This window comes from Gobius niger (assembly GCF_951799975.1).
Source record: "Gobius niger genome assembly, chromosome: 15".
Lineage (NCBI taxonomy): Eukaryota > Metazoa > Chordata > Actinopteri > Gobiiformes > Gobiidae > Gobius > Gobius niger.
The window spans coordinates 22087337-22113798 of record NC_136866.1 but is presented as its reverse complement, the minus strand read 5'-3'; the positions used below and the strand labels follow the sequence as shown (position 1 = coordinate 22113798).

The window sequence follows — 26462 nt, the reverse complement described above, 5'->3', positions numbered from 1 at the left end:
CTGGTGTCCAACATAAACAAAAATTAAACAAAAAAACATTAAAACAATTTCTGTACTGCTTCATATACAATTTAATTTTTCAATTTTTTCCCCCTGTGATCTGGTCACATTTATACAATTTATTGTATACATTAATACAATTTATTGAGGTGTGGTTGTGCTGATAAGCATTATTAAAGGAACCTTATTTAACTAAATCGCTTTAAACTTTATGTCTCTTTCGGAACCACAGAACATCCCATCAATCCCACCATTGTCTCATCCATGCCGTTCCCGTTGCAATCTGTGGTTAATTTGCTTTCCCGTGTGGCCACCCCGGTTTGGCGGCCGCAGCAGAGGAAGTCGCAGAGGGCCTGTTTTCTGCCGCCGTTCTGCTTTCGCCTGGTTGAGCGCTGGAAGAAAAAGTAGATGAAAGGGTTGTAGGCCGTGGAGCTCTTGGCGAACAGGCAGGGCAGCAGTGTGACGAAGGGATTGAGCTGCTCCTGGGTGTGCGCGTGGTGCATGCTCCAGAAGCTCACAGCCACGTAGGGGGTCCACGAGATGAGGAAACCCATGCTGATCATCACAGCCATCTGAAGAGTGAGATGAAAGCACAAAAGAGAAGAAAGGGTCGTCAAAAATGTATGCATAGCAAATCAGTGTACTTTCGAGTGCGCATCTGGTGCCTTATAGTAATGCTGTTTTCAAAGATGTTCAAAGTCGTTTAGGGCACATTGGATTTTTTACATATTGTGACTTGAAATGATGTGAGTCAAACAGATTCCCTCCGCTGAGAAATGCATTGTTGTGGGGTCAATTTGTGCTGTGAAATGACAAGAACAAGGTCAGCGAAACTGTACAGCGCTGTGGAGCAGCAACTCATGACATCAGTAAATGGGATTTGAGCTTTTAATGTTTTGAGCTTTTAAGAATAATAATAATAATAGTAATAATGCTGGATAAACCTGATTACTGAAACATGCATGTGTGAAACAAAACACAACCCCAAATGCTTTCCACGAGGGACAGCATTGTGTAATTTAGCAGAGTATTGACTATTCAACCTGTTATTTGCCGTGCTCCCTGATCAGAAACTAGAGGGTCTTGGCTTTCCAATGAGGTATTGCACTGGTATGGAGGCTGCAAGCTCGCCTGTCAATACGCGTTGTGATTTGGATATGCATAATTGCTAACCCTAACTTCAACCCCAAACCCTAAGCCGGCAGATAAACAGGTTAGGGGATGATCTTAAAGGAACACGCCACTGTTTTTACATACTGAGATATGTTCTTACCTGAGCTTAGATGAGTTGATGCGTACCTGTCTTACCGTTGTGCGTGCGCTCAGTCACGCAAAACAACCCAAAATGTTCCAAACGGGGTGAAGTTAGAAGCGACCAAGCTCTTCCACGGGCACAAAGACCAGACAGGTATGTATCAACTCGTCTAAGCTCATGTAATAACATAGCTCAGGTGGCCTGTTCCTTTAAAGGGACTAGATGCAAGTTGGTCATTTTTATACCCACCACTGCCACCTCAGGTATGCTCGTGCATGACGGCACTTCGGACCCGAATTAAAACCTTTTTGAGTGACAGTGCAGGATTTTAGAGGCAGTTGTGGTGAACAGGTCTGAGCTCATTCTACACATGACGACATGGCTGGGACATGTAGGGGGAGGAAAATACATCATTTTAACATGTTTAAACTCCATACAGTCCCTTTAACTCTACTTCATACCGGATATTAACCTGTTTTTGTTTTCCAGGGCTCCAGTTTGGGTGCATTGCACATTTGAGCAACTAAATCGTTTTCCTTGGATTCTTTTGAATAATAAAGACCTAAGCATAATTGTAGTAGTTGTATTAGTATTCTTTTTGTATCTATTGAAGTGTAATAGCCCTTGTTACAGTTTCAGGTCAGTGAGTGCTGTTGTAGGTGGCATCATGCTGTTGGTAGGTCATCTTAAACCCCAATTTCTTCTCAGGGATGTGTTTTATTTCAAGTCATAATAATTCAGTCCAAGCTGAATGTTACATACACACACGCTTACCAGTTCTATATTATTCTTAGTGCCTTCTCTTCCGGTGATTCATTACATTCTTTCTACCTGCAGTGCTTTACAAAAGGGCATGCAATGATCTGCATGGATAGTCTAAAATTACTTCCACATAGCAGTAATGAATTTAAAGTGGTTAAGAGTCTTTACCTGGGAGTTCAGTACAAAAAGAAAATCTCTGTGATAGTAGGTTTAGAGTGAGCAAGAGTCTTTAAGTATATGTAATGATGGCGTCCGTGAAACTAGTATAACTAAGTTAATGCTAACAAAATGGTCATTTAAAATAAGATAAGATAAGATAATCCTTTATTGATCTCACAAAGGAGAAATTCACTTGTTACAGTCGCCGTTCAAGAAGATCACTCAGAGTTGTAATATACGTCTGTTCCCACCACACAGCAGCAGGATCCTGTGTGTAGAGCTGCATCTCACTTTAATCTGTTTAATTCACACCAACTCAGATGTGTTAATCCCTAAAGTGATGACCAGTCCCTGACCTCATCCGCTCCGTCAAGCGCAACTAACACTCTCCTCACCCGTCCCTGTGGCCTGTCGGGGCAGTCACTTCCATGTGGCACTTTCTTTGTAAAGACAGACCGCGACGGGGCTCATACCCTCTGCTCTTCTAATTACAAAACAGACATAATTCTCACTGCCTCGCTCGATACCCACTCATCCATAGTATCCTCCTTAACCCTCAACTTTCATTCCCTACGCTCCTTGAACTCGCATCAACTCGTCTAAGCTCAGGTATGAACATATCTCAGAATGTCAAAAACAGTGGCCTGTTCCTTTAACAGCTGGGTACTTAAGCAAACCCATGCTGAAGAACTGTACCCGAGATGCTGGGTTGGACAGCTCAGGGTGAAGAGCAGGGAGCAACGTTCAGATTGTTAAACATGGCAGCAGCCTTTCACCAGCTGAGAAGTGACCAACAGCCTATAGCTCTGAGAACAACCTCCATTAACTTTCATAGATTGGCTAAAAAGGTCAAACACCACCATCGCTTTTGCTGAGATAAAGAAATGTGATTCATAACCGCTGCTATTGTTGTTTATGTTGGTGTAAATGAGGGGTAATCCTTCAGGTCGCACGGCACTGCCCTGTAAACATGTCTCTCCAGTGGCCAAACAACAGTATTGTCATTCTCATGGTGTAGCTCAGACACTGCAGGGTGAGCGATGTGCTGGTGGACTGTTTTTTCGTATTTATCAGGTGTTTCTCTGTGGTCAACCCTAAGAGCCATACTAATCCCATCTACCGACAGGGAAGGTAGAATTCACCCTCATGCCCAAGGACAGAAAGACTTAAGCTTAAAACAAAAAAAAAAGGGTGAATGTGTCATTATGTGGTTATGGGCGACATATGACCTTTTCAGCGCATACATTTTTATAACATGCATATGAGGAGTTTGTTAATTCAGAGAGCCAGCCCACTTCGCCATATGTCGTAATGTAACCTCAGCAAGTTTATTTCTGCAGGCAGTGGGAAAGACAATGCATTCCAACAAACAAACATTCATGACAAATTTTGGTCATTTTTAGGCCCACCTTAATCCACCCATAGGCCCCCGGGGCTTAAACAGAATTCTAGGCCCCCACCCCCCTCTGTGCAAATCCTAACGCTAACCTATAACCCTAACCCTAAATCCCACAAAAACCCTAACCCTGCTACTCCTACAGAGGTAAGAGGTTAAGGGCCTGATCGTTTGTTTCTAAACACAGACTATAGCGCAACATTTTGCACTTTGAGATCTCGCAGCTCCTAGACTTAGCCCATTTAATGTAGAACAGCCTTTTTCCTCCAGCCAGACTCGTCGGCCGGGGAGAGGTGAGGGGGAGAGAGAGAGAGCAGGAGTGGGGGTAAACAAATCAGCTGTATAATCTTGTGGCAGGGTATGGCGGGTTTGAAATTTGAGTATAGGCTTCAAAATATTGTCTGTTGGTGTTTATTGACAAAACGTCACATAATCCTTTCACGGTTGAATGCAAAGTGCACGTCTTTCAAAGAAGCTGTCACGTTAATCCGTATTCATCAAAATATGTACGCCTTTCACATCGCGGGAACAGGGCGAGATATGCTGTTTGTATTTATGACAGGAAGACAGTAAAGAGACACGATTGAAATGGTTCATGGAAAGAGAGATGGAGAAAGTCACGCTACAGTGCATGTGCTGCAGCATGAGTTCTCACGCAAAACACACACTGGTCATGCACAGATTTCAAAGGAGGAGTAGAAAGAGAATGTTCCAGATCTTTATGTGTGAGTCTGACAGACAAAGCAGCCTTTTTTTTTGTACTTTTTTCATCATTGGAACCAGAGCTTTAACATATTGTGTACTTTAGAATATTATTACTTTGAAGAGATAAGGCTGAGGCTCTCAAAAACAGTAGAAAGGATGAAAATGACCATCTGGATAGTTTTTGTCCTGCATCACCTCAGGGCAAATTTGAGTCTACATTTTTAGATTTGTTTTCATTAGTTGCGGGAATGATCTGACATCAGCAAGTGGAGGGCAAGCGTTTTGAGCTTATAAACGAATATGCAGGATAGCTCAATGAAAACATGACACGAAATATTACTTGCATATTACTCTTTGATGAGGGAATAAATTGAACACAAAAAAGGACATTTTGAGCACAGCGCCAATGTTCTGTTTAAGGAAAATGTTGACGAAATGTGAAAGGCATGCTTTCCGCAGCCCGGCCCATCGTGTTATGAATAGCTCGCTGAAGTCAGGTAAAGTGGCAGTCTTGCAAAGAGGACCATTCTTTATGAACAACAATCCAGTTTCATTTTGACAGCTCTACGGCATCAGTTGCTCCCTTTAAGAACATTGTTGAAAGAAAATGAAAACACAAATGCGCAGACAGACAGTTTGAGAGAACATCCCTTATATTTCCGTCCAAATGAAAGAATTAAAAGTGCCTTATGGAATTTGTTCTTTTGATTTCTTGCATAAAGTAATGCTTTCATGCAGGTCATCTTTGCAACATCAAAACGGATGCATTTGGTAATGCTCCTCGAGTCTTTACAGAAGATGTTACAGAAACTGGAAAAAAGAATTCCCTAATCCTAATCCTATTTTCTCTGTCTGTCAATGCCACAAGAACATGTTTATATCAAATGTTGATACACAAACATTTTGAATAAAGTCTTGACACACTAGAAGCAGAGCCCAAATCTATTTTCTAATTGCTAATTATTCCAAATCTTACTTTTCTAAAATCTAATCTAAAACAGGAGCACATGGCAATCACAGTGCGACATCTGGGTAGTCTTCAGAGCATCTAGCTCAGACATGTCAAGATGGCGGCCCGCGTGCCAACTCCGGCCCGTGAGATGATTTAATCCGCCCCCTGACTTGTAAAGCACAAATTCTTGAGCATGTAAAAAAAAAGAAAAAGTAAGTCTCTAGCCCATTCCTGCGTGAAGTTATGATTATTTAATGAAATAACTAATATGCTCATTCCAGCCACAAGGGGGCAACTTACATTTTTTTTAAAGAAAGAATTCCACACGTGTCCAGCAGAGGGCACTGACATATTAAAGCAGTACTAAGTAACTTATTTACCTTAATAAATCCTTTCCGTAGTCCCTGTGGGGGTAATACAAGTGTTTATGGGATGATTGGAGGGTCTTTCATCTCCCCCTGGTGTCTCTGGCCAGAAAACCATGTTTGCAACTTGACTGCCCCCGGTGCGGAGCAAGCAATACACACTAATGTAATCACGAAGAAGAAGCTAACATGCTAACGGGCAAAGCTAACTGCGGGCTAACGTCACTTTAAACAGTATTTACAGCCAAGTTTGAGTGAAAAAAAATATTTCTATTGTATAATAGTGTGACAGAGTGGAAGGCTTTAGCTTAACACATATGTACCACATTAAAAGAAAAGGACCACAGGTTCGTTCATTGAAGAGGCAAGTCGTTCCAATAGTTTTATCCAATTTATTTTCTAGTTCGAATTAAGTTAAGTTTCAGTCGTCACTTGTTCAGTTCCAGTTCAGTTCATTTCTTTAACAAAAACAAAAAGGGATGGCAAACATCCGTTTGTCACGTTTCACAGTTCACAGACACTCTTCGGCATCACTTCCGGGTCCACAAAGCAGCAGTGGTGATTGTTATGCAGGCGAATTGTTCCTAAAGATGAATAGTGTTAGCCTCTAAACTTACGCCGGTCTATGTTACATGTGCAGCGCACATACCGCTTTTGGATCCATCATTCACGCGGGGACGTCATGCTTCGCGTACTGGCCCGTGGGGAACCACACCTCCCACCTACAGCACCGCCATCTCGCACTGCGCCTGAAGCGCACCCCAGACCCATAGCTGCACCAAACACAGGGCTCGGATTAGGGCTAACATTTGAGGAAAGTCACGCTAAAGTATTGTTTGTTTTTACCTGCTCACGAGAGCCCGAGCTACACCACCTCCACACCAAGCAGACGGAAGAACAAGAGGTCAGAGGTCGAACGCAGGTAGACTGTGCCCTTTTATACAGCGCCCCCCAGCTGACGGGCGGAGTAATATCGACAGCTCGCACTGTTACAATAGGATGCACAGTAACCCTCTCTCCCTTCGCCTTTCCTGTCTACTCTCCAAGACAATTAATAAATTAAAAAATCGTAACTTGCTACTACACCTGCAGTTGCGCTTATGGCCTTTAGGGGGAAGAGTTACTTAGTACTGCTTTAAAGGGGGGGTATTATGCAAAATCGACTTTTTCAAGCTTTACATCATATTATTATGTCATTCCCTCATTAAAAACATGCCTGAAGTGTTGCTTTGGCACATTCACGTATTTTTGTACGTGAATGTAAAAACTCTGATGGCGGCCATTTTAGAGATAGGTTTGTCTGAGTCCTCCCAGGAACACCCCCACCTCCTGGAGACGCCTCCGAGCTTTCGTCACCAGCCGAGTAACCAACCACTGCTCCTCAGCAGAACCCACTCCCCACTGATGCCACAGACAGCGTGTGGAGGGGGCGTGTCGGAAAGAGTCAGAGGTTCTTAAAGAGACAGAGGCCTATTTCAAGACATTCGCTACAGCCATTTTGAGAGAGCAATTTTATACAAGGCAGTTATTCTAATTTACTGCATTTACAGACCAACCGAAGGTTTCGTCATCATTGTAGTGTGCTATTTGATTGAAAAAAGCATAATACCCCCTCTTTAAGAGATAGGATGTGAACACATTATAGCCATGAGGTAAAGAGGTCAGTCTGCCCCAGGGCGGCTGTGGCTACAATAGCAGCATGAAGTGAATGAATAATAACTGCAGTGTATGCTGTTTTTACTTATTACAGTCAGGCTTTTGACCAAATCAGCACTATATTAAAATCACCGCTCATTATTATTCATTTATTGGAAAAAATGTTTTCTCAGTAGTAGTTTCCTGTTTACGATATATGCGGCCCCCGACCCGCCGAGGAAGCTGGATTTTGGGCCACAACCCAAATGAGTTCGACACCCCTGATCTAGCTAGAGAATTAGCCTATTGCACATGTTTTTCGTTGGTTGATGAAAGAAATCCACAAGTTTTCTAACCCCTCTATCAAAACTACTTACGAGAGTGATCTTCTTCTCGATGTTGCCGTACTGAAAGTCCTGGGTCTGTATGGCCCGGTAGGCTCTGTGCAGCTTCCACGCGATGCCAAAGTATGTGAAGAGGATGAAGGCGGAGGGGATGAAGGTGCAGAGGACCGACAGCGCGGCGATGAAGGTGGCGTGGCTCAAAGACTCGCCGTAGCCCGTCCAGTCCACGGAGCAGGCCAGTCCGAACGGCTCGGGGCCGTAGCTGCCCCAGCCCAGCAGGGGGAACGCAGCCCACAGCCCCGCGTACAGCCAGATGCCACTGATCACTATCCGGATAGTGGGCCTCTGGAACTTCACACCTGAGCAGAGAACAAAACGAAAAAGAGAAATCAAAGAGATCATTTGTTTTGGACATGGTTTCACAGTAAATTGTAATGCTTGATACTGTATGTCTCCTTAAACCGATCTATACATGATGTGCAACAACAGCTATTTCAACCACAATCAAAAGGAAACTGCATTCTGAATAGCAAAGCGTGAAGGCTGCAGTTTAGGTTATAATGGCCTCTGCAGAGGAGGAAATGTTCTGCAAGGACAGGGCATGAAAACATGGACTGTCATGATGAAGAACTGCGAGTCGGAACATGTAGGCTGATCAATGGCATAAAAGAACATTTGATATAGTGCCTCGAATGCTTCTTTTTCATCTGTGGACTATAGACAGTGCGGTATATGTCCATAGCCATTGGTACAGTATTTCCACTGAATCATCTGATGCTTTGTGTTTCAAACCTGCATTCAAATATACATGACTATAATGTGTGGGATTCTTGCAATGGTTTGAAAAGTTAAAGCTTTTGTACGTGGTTTATGAAAATACCTTGTTTCTCAATTGTAGTTTTACAGTAAATATTAAACTATGGACAGACCAAGGCAGGGAATGCAGACATGGCTGTTTTTAAATCTTTTCCATTCAGAAGAGATATCGACTTCTGTAGCTGGCTCATTCCAGCTGTTTTTCGGTGATAACACTGGCATATTTTTGAAGTCAAATCCCTGTGAGATTTATTTGCACTTTGATTGGTCACTGCAGGGTACCGTAGCTCTGCCAAAGAGCTGCCAATGAGATGCTTGAGATGTAAAAACCTGCATAATTGTGTAACTCCTGCCTTTTGAAATGTCACATGTGACAGAATACATGCATGAGTCTATATGCAATTATTATATATTGCCTGATGAAAAATGCATAACATTTAACATTTAACAAACTGTTCTGATCGTGGGTTGCAGCAGTTGATCAGGTCTAAGTTCAGCAACACTCTGTGCCCAAAGAATGAAATCAGCTGACTACATGAACATCCTGAATGAACACATGCTATTCCATCAATGGATTTCTTCTTCCCTAATGACACGGACATATTCCAAGATGATTCCAAGGATTGGCCACAACAGAGTCGAGATCTTAACCCCATTGAGAATCATTAGGATGTGCTGGAGAAGGCTTTGCACTCTGGTCACACTCTCCCATCATCAATACAAGATCTGGGTGAAAAATGAATGCAACACTGGATATTTTGACATTTTGCAGAAGCTTACTGAAACAATGCCACAATGAATGAGTGTTGTAATGAAAACTAAAGGCGCTACAACCATTGGAGCGTGTGACCTTTTCTTTGTGATGACTTTTTTGGGGGGTCAGGCGGCGTAGACTCATCACTCTCTTTTAATGTATATCACAGATACAGTATATATAGATCCCCTGCCCATCCCAGTGTAGTCTTAGCTTCTTCCACTACATTGTATAAGTTCAATTCGATGCTGCCGCTATAGGCGCTTCACACAGTACACGGTTCAAGGAAGCAAAGCTGAATTATCTGACTGGCCTATTTCCTACAATAGATAGAATATTGCATTGTTTGTGAAAAGAACATGTCACAAACAATGCAATATTCTATCTATTGTAGGAAATCGATAGAATATTGCATTGTTTGTGCAATGAACATGTCAGTGCTGATAAGGGTAAGGACAGGGAAGCCGCCTCGCGATGGTTTCCCTGAATGCATAAACCAAGCTAGGACGCGAAATATCTGTACAAACAATGAGAAAGTCTGCCATTTGTTTATGAATGCGGCACCTTAAAGTACGCCTTTGTCACGACAGAAGCACAAAAGGCCCCTTCTGTGTGCTCCTCACTCGACGCCACGGACTAAAAGCTTAAGTCAGATGTTTATGGTGGGAATAGGAAGCCGTGAGGATACGCTTCCACTGTTTGTTTGGAAGATCAGGGTCCAAATGTTTGTCAAGTGTGCTGACTGTAATTATATTTTATTTTATATTATGTTTATCTTCATCTTACTGGGTGATAAAAGTTGCTGTGACACATGATTTCTCTGGGACACCAATAAAGTCTTAACTTTAAGAGTAGTGCATTGTTGCATTAAAATGACCATTATTTCATAGTCATGTGCTCCCTCTGTTCTTGCTTTACAGCGCTCCAATGTGGACAAACTCAGTACTGCGGGAGGGGAGCACATTTTCTTGCAAGACAGATGCACATTTTTAATACGCGCTTATACAAAGTCACAAGTTTAAGGCAGGCTCTTCGACCTTGTCCAGTTGGGAATGTAAACGTGAGCTAACACCACCAGCCCGCTCCTCAAACAGAAAGTGAATTAGAATGGATGAACGAGCGAGTGTGGCCTTAAAGCATTCCTCTGCTGTCAAGGAGAGGTTGCACTTCTGCCGCGGACAATCACTTAACATGTAACACTTGCCCAATTTCACAGACACCTCATTTGCAACAGTGTCACTCTCAAACAGCACCCCGGCCCCATTACGGAGCTTTAACATGCTGCCAGTGACACCTGACCACACGCGGTCAATAATTCATCCTGTCTGCAGTCCCCCCGGCTCTCACTGCAGCAATTCCATCCACCTCATGCACCTCTGCCGTGGATTTCCTTCGAACACGTAACGAATCATGCCCATCACGGCTACAGTCACGATGCCGCTCACGTTAACTGCCCTGTCCCAGTGAGGATTACTTTGGATGAAGAAGAAACGAAATGAATATGGAGGAAGGAAGTGTTGGATCATTTATTTCTGTCGTCTAAAGACCCTCGAATGAAAGAGTAACTATACTGGAGTACTGACTGAGGGTACAGGATTCTAAACATTGTATGCCCAATATATTCCGTTACACTGTGGATATGACAACTGACTTTTCTCAGCACTTTACCGTTTTAATTTATTCAAAAAAAGATCTTCTGTTTTACTCATGATTGTTTTGTTTGTCTTTTACTTTGTAACTGCCATATACACCTTTACAGATTCATCTAGTTTTGTAAAGCACTTTACATTACTTAGTGTGCTTTGGTTTCCCTGACAATTATAAACTAAATTCCTAAAAACAAAATTATGAATCCCGGTCCAATCTAAATGTCAAATAAAAGAAATAGTTCTTGTCGTATGTCAACATACAGCTTTTGTCAGACCTACTCAAAAGTAGGAGAAAATGTCTTCAGTAAAGTAGATGGAAGCCTTCATGTATAATGTAAAGGGACCCTCCTCTGTCAGAAAGTCACATTAGCACAACATAAGACTCTGTATAAGTTAAGTTAAAGTGCATATGACACATTAGACACAATTTTTTTGCTAAAACACAGTTACCACAGTTATATTTAAGAATTTGCTAAAGATTGTACCCAGTTTTCTTTAGTTTGACCATTTGTGATGTTTATAGTTTCACTTCCTGATTGGACACCGACATGAAGTGACATAGATAAAGAACAGCAATTTTAAACTGTTGCCGTGCCGACCATGTTAAGGCAATGGGAAATGAATGAGCATTTCTTCATTAAAATTGCTGCTTCACTGAAATGATATTTATGCAACTGATGAACTTGCAACTTATCCTTCATTTGACCCCTCCTCAGTGTGAAGCCAGGCTAACGGTCAGAATCACCTGACCGGAGGATAAACCCGTAAATAAATCAACATTCTCATAAGTACCTGTCTGGGGCGGATCCCCCGTCACGAGGAATCGAATCATGCCCATCACGGCTATAGTCACGATGCTGGCCACGCTGAAGATCATGCCCATCAGGCCGTAGTACAGGCAGCTGGGGTCTCCCCCGACCCAGGCGTGGTTGAAGGCGGAGGCGATGGACAGAGGGTACATGCTCAGAGCCATGCCGATGTCCGTCACCGCCAAATTCACCGTCAGTAACTCTGGAGACTTCAGGAGGCTGAAGCGGCGGCCCGCGCTCACCAACACTGCGGCGTTTCCGATGATGGACACGATTGCTGTTCGGAGAAAAAATGTGTAAAGATGAACAAAAGCAGAACAAAAGCTCCAGTAACATATGTTTTAATTGGGAATATACTGAGGAGGAAACTTTAAGGAATGAATAGGCAAATAATGAGCCTGACAGGACTGTAAACGCGGCCTAAGCTTTTGTTGCACTTTAAAAGCCTGTGTTTTTTACGTCATAGTGCCAAACAGGAAGAGCACAACTTCTGTAATGTAATGCCTTGCGGCCTGATTTTAATTTATAAAACAGATAAAAAAATTTAAAAAATTGTAAAAAAGGAAAAAAAAAGAAAAAGGAAGCGCTTCCAGGTCAGGGCTGAAAACGAACGCAAAACAAACGCAAAACAAACGCACCCCTGAGCTTCTGAACAAATGTCATGTTTGCACTGAAGGATGTGAAGATGGAGCTCTTTCTAAACTATTCAGGACCATAGAAATATATACATTCAGGACACACCTGTTCTTTTTTCTTACCTAACGTCGCGGAGAAAAGCGCGTGGTACGGGTGACGTCACGGAGAGAGTGCTGGATGCTGATGTTTGAGCGTCGAGCTGGGGGTAAGAGTCCTGAGCTAAGTGACAACTTTAAGCGGCCGGAGGGGCCGTGAGGAGGTAGAGAGTGGTTATTTGGCCACTTTTTCTTTCTGGACACACCTGTTCTTTTTTCTTACCTAACGTCGCGGAGAAAAGCGCGTTTGGCTAGGTGCAGGACTTTTTTCAACCTTCCTAAAGAAGGGGACACTCGCCAGGAGTTGGAATTTCTTTCCGGGATTCAGCGACTATCAGCCAAAATAGTGTTTTTCTGTGACTGTCTCTTGATGGATGTTTGGTGAATCCTCGCAAAGTGGATTAACTTTTATAACCAACGCGAGTCCCCAATGTGATGGAGAGGCCAGGACAGAGCGGTGGTGAGTCAAAACGCGTGTTAGCTTGTGTTTTAGCCATTTATGAAGCTGTGTTGCAGATGTCAGCTCCTCATAACTGTATTGTGAAGTAACTTCACTTATTGCTGTGATATTTATATTTATTTTACTGCTAATAATGCATGGGCAGATCCGCTCGGAGAGAGGGGGCGGAGTTAAAGTGCAACTAAACGGGCGTGGCAGAGCCTTTCCCCACCCACAAACACAAATCAAAAAGTGCTGAGAAAGGGGTGGTCTCCGAGGCTTTGGGAGAGACGAGGGGGGTGAGTGTGTGGGCGGGGTCTGCTCTGTTGACAGTCTCAGACCAAGCCCCTCGATCTGACAGGACTGACAGACTGCTGTTACCGCTGTCACGACTGTGCGCAAGGTTTATTTTTTCGTAGGAGAGATGGTGCATGTTGTGGCGTATGACTCCAAACTTATCAAAACGCCACGGTAGGCTAAGGCAAGGGGGTTGGAACACTGATGACGCGCAGTCAGAACAATTGCACAGCTTACGAGGGTTTATTCGTGATCAAAGCAGTAAAACAGGCACTTACTTTGATGATGTTGAATTGAAATGCCAAACCTCAATAAGACAGTGCAAATCTTTCTTTTGATGTGAAAATACTACAATACGGTGCGGTCAACAGAAAGTTTCTCCCCAAGCTCACCCCACCGCCATGATGCAGGCCCAGCACAAACACACAGCCCAGGTGAGCGCGCGCACTATATAAACCACTCCCACGGTGCCACCAATCACCGTGGTGCAGAAGCACGTGACAAAGCGCGTGCACGTACTCACTCACGCGCCATTCATTCATTGGGGAAACCACCAAAACCTCTGTATGGCTCCTACATTCCGGCCCCTAATTATTGTATGGTAAAAATTACCCACCACCATTAACAAGAGTAGGAGACAGAACCATAACCAAGGGAAAAAAGTAAAACATAACTGAGTCCTTTAGAGTCTATGTGTAGAAGTCATAGTCATAGTTCAGCAATGTCCAAGTTCATTCATGTAATCCATATCGAAAAAGTTCAGAGTTATAATCCACACGATCTTCACTGCTCATCCGCTTCCTGCAGAAGGCAGACTTTGGTAATCGGACGGTCCAAAGTGCTCGATTTCGTTTTAATCCTCACTGTACGCACTAGTCCATTTTTGTCCGAAACGGTATCCAAAACTCTTGCTGTAATCCATGAATTGCGCGGTGACATTTCATCCACGAGCATGACGACATCTCCAGGCACGAAGTTCCTTTGAGCACGATTCCATTTTTGGCGCTCTTGCAATCCTGGAAGATATTCCTTTAACCAACGCTTCCAAAACAGGTTGGACATGTACTGCACTTGCTTCCAGCGACGACGAGCATAAACATCAGCCTTCTCGAATAATCCAGGCGGCAGTGATGGTTGCGATTTGAGTAGCAGTAGATGGTTCGGAGTTAACGCCTCCAAATCGTTGGGATCCGTTGATGCTTTTGTTATTGGACGACTGTTAACGATTGCTTCTGCCTCACAAAACACTGTCACCAAGCCTTCTTCATCCAAGGACTGAGTCTTCAGGACAGAGTTGAGGACTTTACGAACTGATCGGATCAACCTCTCCCATGCACCTCCATGGTGCGATGCGGCTGGGGTATTGAAAACCCAGTTCACGCCCTTTTGCATCAGCATGCCGTTTATGCTGTTGTGATTCCACTTGTCAATAGCTTCTCTTAATTCACGTTCAGCACCGACAAAGTTTGTTCCATTATCCGAACGGATTTCCAGTACTTGTCCACGTCTGGCAATGAATCTTCTGAGCCCGTTAATGAAGGAATCTGTGTCGAGCGAGGACAGAACTTCAAGGTGTATAGCTCGTATCGCCAGGCATGTGAAAATGAGTCCATACCTCTTTACTACAGCACGTCCACGCTTCACTTCAAACGGCCCAAAACAATCCAAGCCAACACGACTGAACGGGGGTTCATCTGGAGTTATTCTGCTGTGAGGTAGGTCGGCCATTTTCTGATGTCCAGGTGTAGCAGACAGTCTTCGACAGGTAACGCACTTTGCCAAGACCTTTCTGATGGCAGCACAGGCACCAGGAATCCAATATTTTTGGCGCAGGTGGGAAAGCATATGGTTGCGTCCGCTGTGACCTGTTCCTTGATGTACATGGCTGAGAATTAAGCCGGAGATGTGCAAGTCTTTAGCCAGGATAACTGGATGTTTCGCTTCGACTGGCATAGCTGCTCTACTAAGCCTCCCTCCAACCCGTATGAGACCATTTTCGAGGATTGGGTTCAGCTTGTAGAGGTGACTTGTCCTCTTCACACATTCTCCTCTCTCCAAATTTGCAAATTCTTCAGCAAATCTTGTTCTTTGGCAAAACTGTATCACAGCTTTCTCAGCAGAAACCAAATCTTCCACTGTGAGATCTTCCTTAGTGATTTGGGCTTTGTAACGTTCCACGTAGACCTGTACCTCTTCCTCCAGCCTTTCCGAACTTAGATCAGGTTTGGCAAGAGTCTCTCTTGACAGCTTTCTTTGATGCACCACGGACAACAGCAAACTTCGGAACTTGAGAAGCCAAGCAACGGCCTTTATCAACCCATGCCAGGAGGAAAAGTAGCTGATGAGCGTCTCCACTGAATCAACTTGCTCCATCTGCGTTGCATTAACATCCACAGCCTTGACCTCCGGGTCTCCAACGAGAGGGCCCTCCACACTCTCAGGGTTTATTGGCCAGTTTCTTTCAGGTTCCAGAAGAAAACTTGGACCACCAATCCACACATCAGCCTTTAGAAAGGACTCGACTTTTATTCCTCTGGAGGCCAAATCAGCAGGGTTGGTTGTAGTGTGCACATATCTCCATTGGGACACGCTGGACAACTGGAGTATTTCTGACACTCTGTTTGCTACGAAGATCTTGAACCTTGACGTCTCATTCTTTATGTATTTCAAAACAGAGGTGCTGTCCGTCCAAAAAATTGACTCTCTCAGCTCCATTTGCAGCTCTCTCTTCCAAAGCTTGTCCATCCTACTAGCCACCACCGCAGCCGTCAACTCCATACGAGGAATCGTGACCGGTTTGAGTGGAGCTACACGTGCCTTTCCCATCACAAATGCACAGTGCTTTATCCCGTTCTTGTCATGGAGTAACAGGTAGGTTGCAGTACCAAATCCATCCTCACTGGCATCTGCAAAGTGATGTAACTGGACAGAGGCGGTGTCACCAAAGTTTACAGGTTTAAGACATCTTCTAACCTCCCAATGTTCCAGATGGTGGAGGTCTTCCAGCCAAGTCATCCATTCTTTGGCTACAGAGGGGGGCAAAGGATCGTCCCACCCTAGACGTCTCCTGCAGAGATCTTGGAGGATTTTCTTAGCGGACAGAACAATTGGTGCCAGAAATCCAAGAGGATCGTAAATTGAGCTGACGACGGACAAGATCCCTCTTCTTGTGAGTGGACGGTTTTTGAGTGTGATCTTAAACTTGAATGCGTCTGACTGCACACACCACTGAACGCCCAAGGCTCGCTCAACAGGTAAGGCATCACTGTCCAGATCCAGATCCTTCACTTCCTTGGCTCTTTCTTCTGGTGGTATAGCAGTGAGGACTGTACGGCAGTTGCTGATCCATTTCGTGAGCTTAAAACCACCTTTGGCACACAACTCACCGAGCTCCTTACAGAGAGATAGAGCTTCTTCTTCAGTAGTAACGGAGACCAAACAGTCATCGACGTAGAAATGGTGCAGAAGAGTGTTGATTGCAACAGGACTGAAGTGGTTCCGATTGTCCTCAGCACATTTTCGAAGGGCGAAACAAGCACAGCTCGGGGACGACGTGGCTCCGAAAAGATGTGCCACCATCCTGTACTCAACCAGTTCCTTTTCACAGTTTCCGTCAGGCCACCACAAGAATCTTAACAGGTCACAATCTTTCGGTGGCACTCTGACCTGTAGAAACATGGCCTCGATGTCTGCCATGAGCACCACTTGTTCTTTACGGAATCTGGTTAGAACACCAACGAGCTGGCCCGTAAGATCAGGTCCTTGAAGAAGCTGCGAGTTCAAGGAGGTCCCCTGGTATGTGGCCCCACCATCAAAGACCACACGCAGTTTTTTCTTTGTAGGGTGATACACACCGTGATGGGGTATATACCACACTCTTCCATCACATTGAGTCAACTGCTCAGGTGGAACTCTCTCTGCGTAGCCTTTCTCCAGCATCTCTGCCATGAACTTGACGTAATCAGAGCGAAAGGTCGGATCTTTAGACAAGCGCCTTTTGAGACTGAACGCTCGTTGAACTGCAACTGTCTTATTGTTTGGCAATTTGAGGTATTTTTGTTTTACTGGCAATCCAATGCTATAGTGTCCATTGATCAGCTTTACTGAATGCGAGACTGACTCCATGAAGCGTTCATCTTCTTTTGATAATCCATGTTGTTCATCTTGTTGAGTTTCCGGGAAATCAACTTTCAGCTGCTTCTCCCACAGCTCATCCAATCTTGCTACGGAGATAAGATTGACTGTGACGTCAGGCGGCTCATACTGCTTGTCCACTTGGTAATCACCTCTGAGCGGACCATTCACCGTCCAACCCAGGATGGTCTTGATGGCATAAGGGCCCCCGTCCACTGCACGTACCACCTCCCAGGGCTCCAGCGCCTGAGGTACGTTAGTGCCAATAAGGAGATCCACATCTGCTTCAACCTCTGGTATTTTTATGTGCCTCAGATGCGGCCAACGTTGGAGGTCCTTTCTTTGTGGAATATTTCCTCGGTGGACAGGCATGCTCCTTTGCGTGAAGATCTCCGGCAAGTCGCAAAAGTTGTTCGAGTCCAGACCAGCCACTTCCAAATCTGTCAACATGTAGCTGTCCACAACTTTCTCTTGTCCCATCGTTCTGAGGAGGATCCCGAGCTTCCTTCCTGTGAGGTTGAGTCGATTCATCAGACGTTCGGTGCAAAATGAGGCCGTGCTCCCTGGATCCAAGAACGCATAAGTGATCAGAGTCTCTTGTCCCCTTTTGGACTTCACCTTCACGGGCAGTATTGACAGCGTACAGTCTTGCTTGCCGGCCCCAGTTAATCCACTGGACTGAACAGACACCACAGCACCTTCTCTGGCACTTTCTGAACCACCATTAGCCTGTGTAGAACTTATTTGCCTTGTTTTGGAGTGGATATGCAACAACGTAGGATGCTTCAGGTTGCATACTCTGCACGTGAGACGCCTTTTGCAATCTCTGCTTCTGTGCCCAATGCACAAACAACCGAAACACATCATGTTTTCCTTCAAAAAAGACATTTTTTCATCTTGAGTCCTTTTATCCAACAGAAGGCAAACATCCAAAGAATGTCCAGCTCCACAGAACAGGCACGACCTTTCAGGTAAGTTCTCTTCTCTTTTGTCTACAGGCTCCATTTTCTTCTCAGCAGGTGCTACATTGGTGGCAAAACTACTGCCTCGAGGTTTTGTACTTGTCCGGAAAGATCCAGGTGTTGACTCTTTTCTTCCAGTTCCAGGTGAGTTTTGTATATCTCCAAAGATAGGGTCACTTGCAATCTTAACTTGCCTCTCGATAAACTCCACAATGTCGTAGAATGTTGCTCTGCGATTAAACCTTTCTTGCAGATCGCAGGCCACACATCTCCACCGATCACGCAGCTTGTAAGGAAGCTTTTTTACGATAGTTTGCATGTTGGTGGGCACGTTCAGGTCACCCGCAGAGTCTCCCATACAGTTGCAGCACTCACGCAGCAGTAGACTGTAGGCCTGCAAAGCCTTAAGGTCTTCTCCCTTTATCAAAGGCCACAACAGTACCTTGTCCATATAGGCGGAGGCTACTTTGAATGGATCTCCAAAATGCTCTTGTAGCAGAGCCTTCGCCTTAATGTACCCATGAGCAGGTGGCAGGTGTAGACAGCTTCGGACTAAATCCTGAGACTGGCCTCTAGTATACTGCTCGAGGTAGTACAAACAGTCTTTGTGGTTGTGAGTTCGGTCTTCAATGTTGTGTTCAAAAGCTCTTATGAAGGCTCGATACCGAAGAGGATCACCGTCAAATACTTGCAGGTCTCGTTTGGGTAACAGGTAAAGCGACTGTTGTTCAACTAGTAGAGATGTAATGTCATTCTGCTTCTCCAGCACTGTAATCAAACGCTGATCGGAAGTGTGCTTGGTTGTAGGTGAGATTTGGTCAAGCTGGATAGGAGGAATGGATTGATGGAGTGCAACTGATGTTAATGCTGGCAGGCCGGCCCCAGTCTGAGTAGAACGAAACTCAGTTTGGTAACTTGCTTTGGGCTTAACTGACACATTGCCTGCAGGTATCATGTTCTTCGTGACCTCTGTTTGCGATGGCTGTGTGCTGTATGCAGGCACAAATGTAGGAGCATCCACGTTTAAGTGTGTATTTTTACTCTTTTGTAAATAAGAGTTCATCCCATCAGATTTAGCTGACACACGAGAACCTTCAGAAGCCTTTAGCACATTCACTTTAGCCAAAGAAGCCGCGAGTTCCATGTCCAAGTCCATCGCCTCCATGTTTCTCCGTAGCTGTTCTTGCTGTTCCTCCATTTTCCTCCGTAGCTGGTCTTGCTGTTCCTCCATTTTCCTCCGTAGCTGGTCTTGCTGTTCCTCCATTTTCTTCCTTAATTGCTCCTGTTGCTCTTGCATAGCATGTTTTTCTTTCAACAGTTTTTGACGTGCCATAAGAGCAGCGGTTTCTGCTTCTGCTCTTATTCGGGCTGAAGAGGTACTTGAAACAGACTTGCTCACGACAGTACTGCGCTTGCTTGTTTTTCCATTAGATGCATTAGAAATACTGTCGATTGGTCCGATATCCACTGCAGTACTTTTCAGATCCATTACAGTCTTCAAAATGCTTGTTGTATCGTCATTGGAAACAGGATCTGCATGTGGGATGCATTCTTGGTCGACAGCGCCCTCTGGTGGAATCTGTTGTGCATCAGTGACTGTAGGCAGTTCCAAGAGCCATTTATTTGCCTCTTCCACACAAGTAGATTTATGCTCTTCAACGTGGTCAAACCATGCGTTCTGTTTTTCTTGTTCATCAGACGGCACCATAGGAATGACCACATCATGCAGTTGGCTTGCTTCATTAAACAGACTGGACATATTTTCAATACATGAGCGGACTTGTTCAGCATTCTCAGCACTTTTCATCAGCTCTGTCATTTCTTTCATTGCAATTTTTATCTGTTTTACTTTTGCTTTTCTTTCATTTTGAAGCTTTTCCAGTTTCTGTTCAAAAGCTTTAAACGTAAGCTTTCTTTGTCTCTTCTGAATGGTTTCATTTTCATTTGACTCGTCTTGATCTGACATATTTCTTTCACAAAAAATCCAGAAATCACAAAAATCTGCAGTACACACAGAACACAGCGCTTTATTTCCTTTTCCTTATTTTTCTTCTTATTTATTTTTGCTTTATCAAGGTACAATGAGTTATTCTTCACCCCAACCATTCACGAGGCTTAAGCTCCACCCTCGCTTACTTTGCGTAGCGGTGGATGCTAAAGTCCCAATAACAAACAGCCCTTCACCTTTTGTAAAAGCACAGCAGCGTTCAAAGGGGGAATAGCACATTGACAAACAATCCAAAATGTTTACGAAAACATAGCGCGGCTTGTAGCCGAAGCGACTGTGGCAAACAGCGTGTGCAGCGTAGCAGCAGATTTGTGAATGAATGGGCACTGCATAGGATCCATGCGCGTTCACGTCTATCGTTCACCACTTTGATAGCGAGAGTTGTTCGACACTACGTTGATACTGCGCTTCAACAATTGAGTTTTCTGTTGACAAAATGTTGTGGCGTATGACTCCAAACTTATCAAAACGCCACGGTAGGCTAAGGCAAGGGGGTTGGAACACTGATGACGCGCAGTCAGAACAATTGCACAGCTTACGAGGGTTTATTCGTGATCAAAGCAGTAAAACAGGCACTTACTTTGATGATGTTGAATTGAAATGCCAAACCTCAATAAGACAGTGCAAATCTTTCTTTTGATGTGAAAATACTACAATACGGTGCGGTCAACAGAAAGTTTCTCCCCAAGCTCACCCCACCGCCATGATGCAGGCCCAGCACAAACACACTGCCCAGGTGAGCGCGCGCACTATATAAACCACTCCCACGGTGCCACCAATCACCGTGGTGCAGAAGCACGTGACAAAGCGCGTGCACGTACTCACTCACGCGCCATTCATTCATTGGGGAAACCACCAAAACCTCTGTATGGCTCCTACAGTGCACTCTCATGACTTGTGATTGCTTGATGTAGCAACTAGTGATGCGGGTCAGGGTTTTTTTCAACCCGCGGGTCCCGCATTTGGAGCAGGTTCTAACCCGACCCAGCCCGCCCACAACGTTGTTCTATTTTTACAACCCGCCCCGCAATCATTGAATATTACGCGTTACAAATATGATCCGTATGAACAGCACCGGCGTGTCATCACGCGCGCTCTCGCTTTCTCTCCCTCCGAAGAGCGCTGGGCAAGAGGGAGAGAGGAAGAGAGCAGAGGTCGGCCTAACCGAAGTCACACACAGCCGCACATACGGTGGAAAATAGGAGACATGAGCTCAACAAAAGCGTTCTCTGTATCACAAGCTGCAAAACGCTGCTTGTTTTATGAAAATCCGACGTATATTTACGCCAAAAACCTGCTGTAAAGACGACGGTGGAACCCGCAACCCGCGCATCACTAGTAGCAACTATCTTACAGCCGAAGTGTGAGCATCGCAGGGGCGCCATCTACTGGTTTGACTGCGCGACGCGTGTCCTGGTTGCTGCGTGACGGAGGCGGAGGCGTGAGTGGGCGGGGCCACAGAGGCACAGAGGCAGAACTGATGACGTTTTGTGGACGCCGTGGACACACTCTCCTCCAACCACAAAATATCAAATGTAGTTGCTGCGTGAAACCAGTAGGGGGCGCGAACCATGCGGTTTTAGACACAAAAGTGAGATTTTGAACAAGTTTGCACCAAATGTCAACATTTTGACTGGGACATGTAGCTAACTCTATTCAACAACCATTTAGACCGTTTATCAGCAAAAAAAAAGTGGATTTGGTGTTTAATTACTCTTTAACTAAATCGAAGCGTCTTGTCTTCCAGGTTTGCAAAATACCCCCAGAAAATACTTATATTCCTCACAAAAAATAGTACTCCATAGCAGTAGAGGTGCAATATATTATATAAATGCCCATACTTTACTTTGGGATGGCTAAAATAGCGTGATACAGATCCTTTAAAAATGCATAACTCCGCGCAGGAATGAGCTAGAGAGCTAGCTCTACAAGTCAGGGGCCGGATTGAATGATCACGCGGGCTGGATTTGGCCCACGGGCCGCCTGTTGTTGGATACCCATGGTCTAGACTAGAGTGAGGGAAGTTGAGGAGTTTCTGCTGAACTGATTTCCAGAAGAACTGAAGAATATTTTGTCTAATAACCTAATTTCATTTTAGTTTATTTGGGTTGACAAAGAAGTCTCAAAGAAGAGTTTGGTTTCAGATATATTGTTGTTTCTTTAATCTGGAGTGGTTCTAATGTCTAGGTATTTCAGTCTTTGTTTTAAAATAAAGTCCATAAAGTCCCTTTGCAGGAAGAAAACCGCATAACACAATTCATGCATACATTTATTTTGAATTATGCATGGATTCATACACAGCTTATTATAAAGTGTACATTTATATTTGTACTGTAGCCTTTTGAACATGTGTTTTTTAATATTGTAACTGCAGGTATTGTGTTACGCCTTTAGCTATTTAACAGTTTGACATTTATACAGTTATTGATTTGTCAAGGACTTGTAAATGTATTTGAATGCTCTTTTACATCATGGCTAGGGGACTATGGATGAAAAAATGCCTTATGGCTAATTCTGCCCCCCCCCATAATCTAATTTAAATTCATGGTACAAACTGGAGAAAGAAACTTATAGCTTCAAGGTTTTAAGCCTTTGAAGAGCACAGACAAACAGAGGCCAGAAGACTCCACAATAAAACACTGGTTTGAGATTGAGTTTAAACCATGATGATGATGATGGCGGTGCTCTTACAGACTGAATCATTTCAAATCCATAGTTGAGTTGGTACTTTACATGTCTCACAATATTTTCCTACACAAAGATAAGTTAAGATATAGGCTAAGATTGCTATAGGCCTGTGGAAAAGTGGGTGATATTTCTTCACTGTAACAAATTGTCTGTTTTTCTCATTATGGCTTATCACAGTCATCAGGAGACTGCAGGAGCTAATAAAAACACAATTAAGTTCTGCATATATTACAGAATAATAAGATCTAACCTGTCGTGGCCTATAAACGTGGATGACAGTCCAGGTGGTAAAAGTATTACAGGTTGGCACTGTGACATATGTTTCTGAGTCACTGGGAAAGGTACATAAGACGTCACTAAATTACCCGTGTTTGTGGCTCAAGAGCAGCTAAAGCAGAATGACGCACTGATTTGTAAAGCATGGAGTGAAAGAAAAGTGTAAAAAAACAAAACTAATACATTATTATCATAACTGCGTGCATGCCAGCCCAGGGCACAAGGACACATTTGTCAAATTAAACACAATGCATAGTCCCTCATGCTTTAGGGGATTGATGAACCCATAGCAATAAACCTTTACATAACAACAACCTGTTACATAAGCCTATGCACTGTGATTGATTTAAAAAGCTAAATTCTGAAGCACCCGTCCTTTCCAGTTCTCCTTTGTTTATATTAAGACACATTTTGAGCCTTCAACTAACGTCATATCGGACCAACACCATTCTGCTGTATCAATGGCCATTCACTGTGCCATTGGCAACCCCCAGCAGCAATCACAGCCTACCCCATTGGTTCCCATTGAAAGTGGGGTCTGGGGCCTCTCGGTGGGCTTCAGAGGTACTGCAGGGGGCCCAAAGCTGGTCTACAAAGTACATTGGGGGAAAAAATGAAAGGGAAATTTTATTTATTTGCTAAAATGTACTGCTTTCATTGAGTTTATCCTACAGTAATTGCTATTTGGTCAGTTCGCTGACAAAGCCTTTTGGTGAAACGTTCAAGAGAGATGACTCAAGAGCCTTCATTGGAGATGGACAACTCCTGTACGACTGAGAGCATACACAGACATCTTTTACACATAGTTTTATGCAGGAAAATATTGACATATTCCTTATACTTGACTAAATTATTATTGAGAAGTTTTGACTTGATAAGGGGCCCGTGATGTAATTTAGTCAGTTTCCCCAAAACTGACTAAATTACAAATAGATAGATAAATAAAAAATAATACCAGAGGTTTAGACTGCACAGGTAGGTAAACATTTTTTACAATACAATGTCACATCATCAGTCTTTCTGCAGATTGGTGATAAATCACACCCAGCCCACTGGGGGTCCCCAAATTCCCAAGATTTGTTGTAGTCTTCATAAACTGCTATTTTTTTCCATGTCATTTTTGCAGTGGGCTCCTTTGCACCCGTGGCTCTACAAGTCTCCCGTAACCTGAGGGGACCGAGCTGTGTAGAGGAGGAGACATGTTGTTTTGATGCAGTGAATGTGCTCAACCCCTGAACCTGATCACAAACAGTCAAGTGTTTTCAGCCAAGAGAAAAGAATCCAAAAAATGAAGCTAATTATTGTTAGCTTATTTTGTCTGTAACCAATGCCAACACTGCGCATAATAAGAAACAAAAACATGATGATACATGAATAGCACTGTATATTAAAATGACTTTGTTTTTACTACTTAAATGACATTTAGTGCAAAATCCAATATGATAGTTTTTTAGCTTGCTGCTGTCAACCAGGTCAATTAAGCTCAACAAGCAAAGCATACACCACTGTGTTCAGTAAATCCCTCACATGGATGTGTTATATTCACCACAGCCAGTGCTTTTTGTATGACTCACAGATAGGCCTATCTGATCTAGTAATATGGATCGAAAGTAATGAAATTGGCTGCTTGGCTTTGAGGTCATAAACCTCTGATATTTGCCTTTATTGCAAGCACGATGGCAATTTTTTTTTTTTCCCCCCTTTCTTATCTGTAGCTGGTGCTCATATACAAAATTGCATTTTATAAAGTATTAACGATGATTATTATTATATCTTTCTGCACAATAGAGTATTTTTTTTATTTTTTTTTACCAATTATCTTGTCTATATTTATCTTATCTTCAAACAATAGAAAAAAGTTAAGTTATGCAAAAAAACAAAGCACCATACTGCTTTTCTCTTTGCTAAACCGATATAGCTGGAATCTGTCAACAGCTGTGGGACCTGCAGTTGTTTCATCTTGAGTGTGTTCTTTTAAAAGGAAAAGTGCTCCTGCCACGAGGGACCAGACAGGCGCTGTTCGAAACGATGAAGATGATGAAAGCAGAGACTCCAGGGAAAGGTGATTGTATCCACACAAACACAAGCAATATTCAGTCAATAGAGAAGTAAGTGGTGCTGTTTTCCAGGGCAGAAAACTGTATTGCAATTTAAACAAAACCATAGAAGTTGCTCATGTTTTTTGGAAACAATGTCCTTTGGAATCAGCAACATACAGTATCTTGTACTTGCAAAAAGCATGTGAACACTATTGTTAAGTCTTGTACAAACTCTGAAGATTATTGCTGCTAATATTGTTTGTATGGTGAGCAGGACCTTGATCAAAGTATTACAAAACAGAAAAACAATTTCCTAAGTAAAATCTCCAGCTCTACAATTGTTAAGTTCTTTGGGTTCAAATGACAAACATAAAACTGATGCCACTTTTGACCCTTTAACTTTTCAGTTGCAACAAAACTCTCAAATGTTAAAATTCTGTTCTTTCTTTTCTGCTTCCAGGAAGCTGCAACTTGAAAGAAAGAAAACAAGGCAAACTTACTAACAATCACCAAGTAGACTCCTGCCCAAAAATCGACGGTAGGCGACAGTTTGGACATGTATTTCTCCTCCATCACTTCAGAATCCGTCTTGTCCCGGTTATTCGCGCAGAGCTTTTCAGTTCAGAGGAGGAATGTGTTTGCAGCAGTCCTTGACGCACCTGCTCGCTTCAGCCAGCCCCCCCCCCTCCCCCCCCCAACACTAACAGTAACATGCCGTCTCCTGGCAATGCTGTCATCCTAACGCAATCTCCTGTGTGATGCTGCCCCTGACACCTATTATACAAGCATGAAACCCCCGCCACATGGACAATTTTGACTGGAGCGTGTCGCGGCTCAACTCGTCAAACCCCACTCACTCCACGTGAAACCCGGGCCCCCCTCGCGCTCCGGCAATCACTAATCTACAAATAAAGACACCGGCGCATCCAGATTGTAATTACTTTCGCAGCATCGCCTATTAAATCCCTTGGGACTGACAAACGATAACATCAGCTTTGGCGAATTGACAAGGAACTCACACAGCCTATTACCCATTATCTGCTGTAAAAAACAACAGAGAGTGTAGGCAAACTTAAATTAAAAGTCAGTCAAACGCAGCACGGTGAATCTCTAATCCTCACAATTTTGTTAGGGGCAACAGGTGACATTGTTTAGAGTGAATTGACAACAGGCAGGGATTTTTTCTCATAGGGATTATCAGCGCACAGTGGGGTCTATGTTTCTTCTGTAAATGTAAAGGATGATTGTGTGTCGTAATTGAAAAGCAACCACGGGAACAACATGTGA

General features: G+C 43.7%; 1 protein-coding gene across 1 annotated transcript; it reads right to left on the bottom strand.

The window, feature by feature from the left end:
- Positions 1-209: 209 nt before the first annotated feature.
- opn8a (opsin 8, group member a) lies at positions 210-25748 on the bottom strand (the record flags this gene model as incomplete). The annotated part of the gene is made up of 4 exons (XM_079572886.1): positions 210-572; positions 7607-7932; positions 11585-11878; positions 25676-25748. The coding sequence occupies 4 exons, from the start codon at positions 25746-25748 to the stop codon at positions 210-212; spliced, it is 1056 nt and encodes a 351-aa protein (XP_079429012.1).
- Positions 25749-26462: the final 714 nt, after the last annotated feature.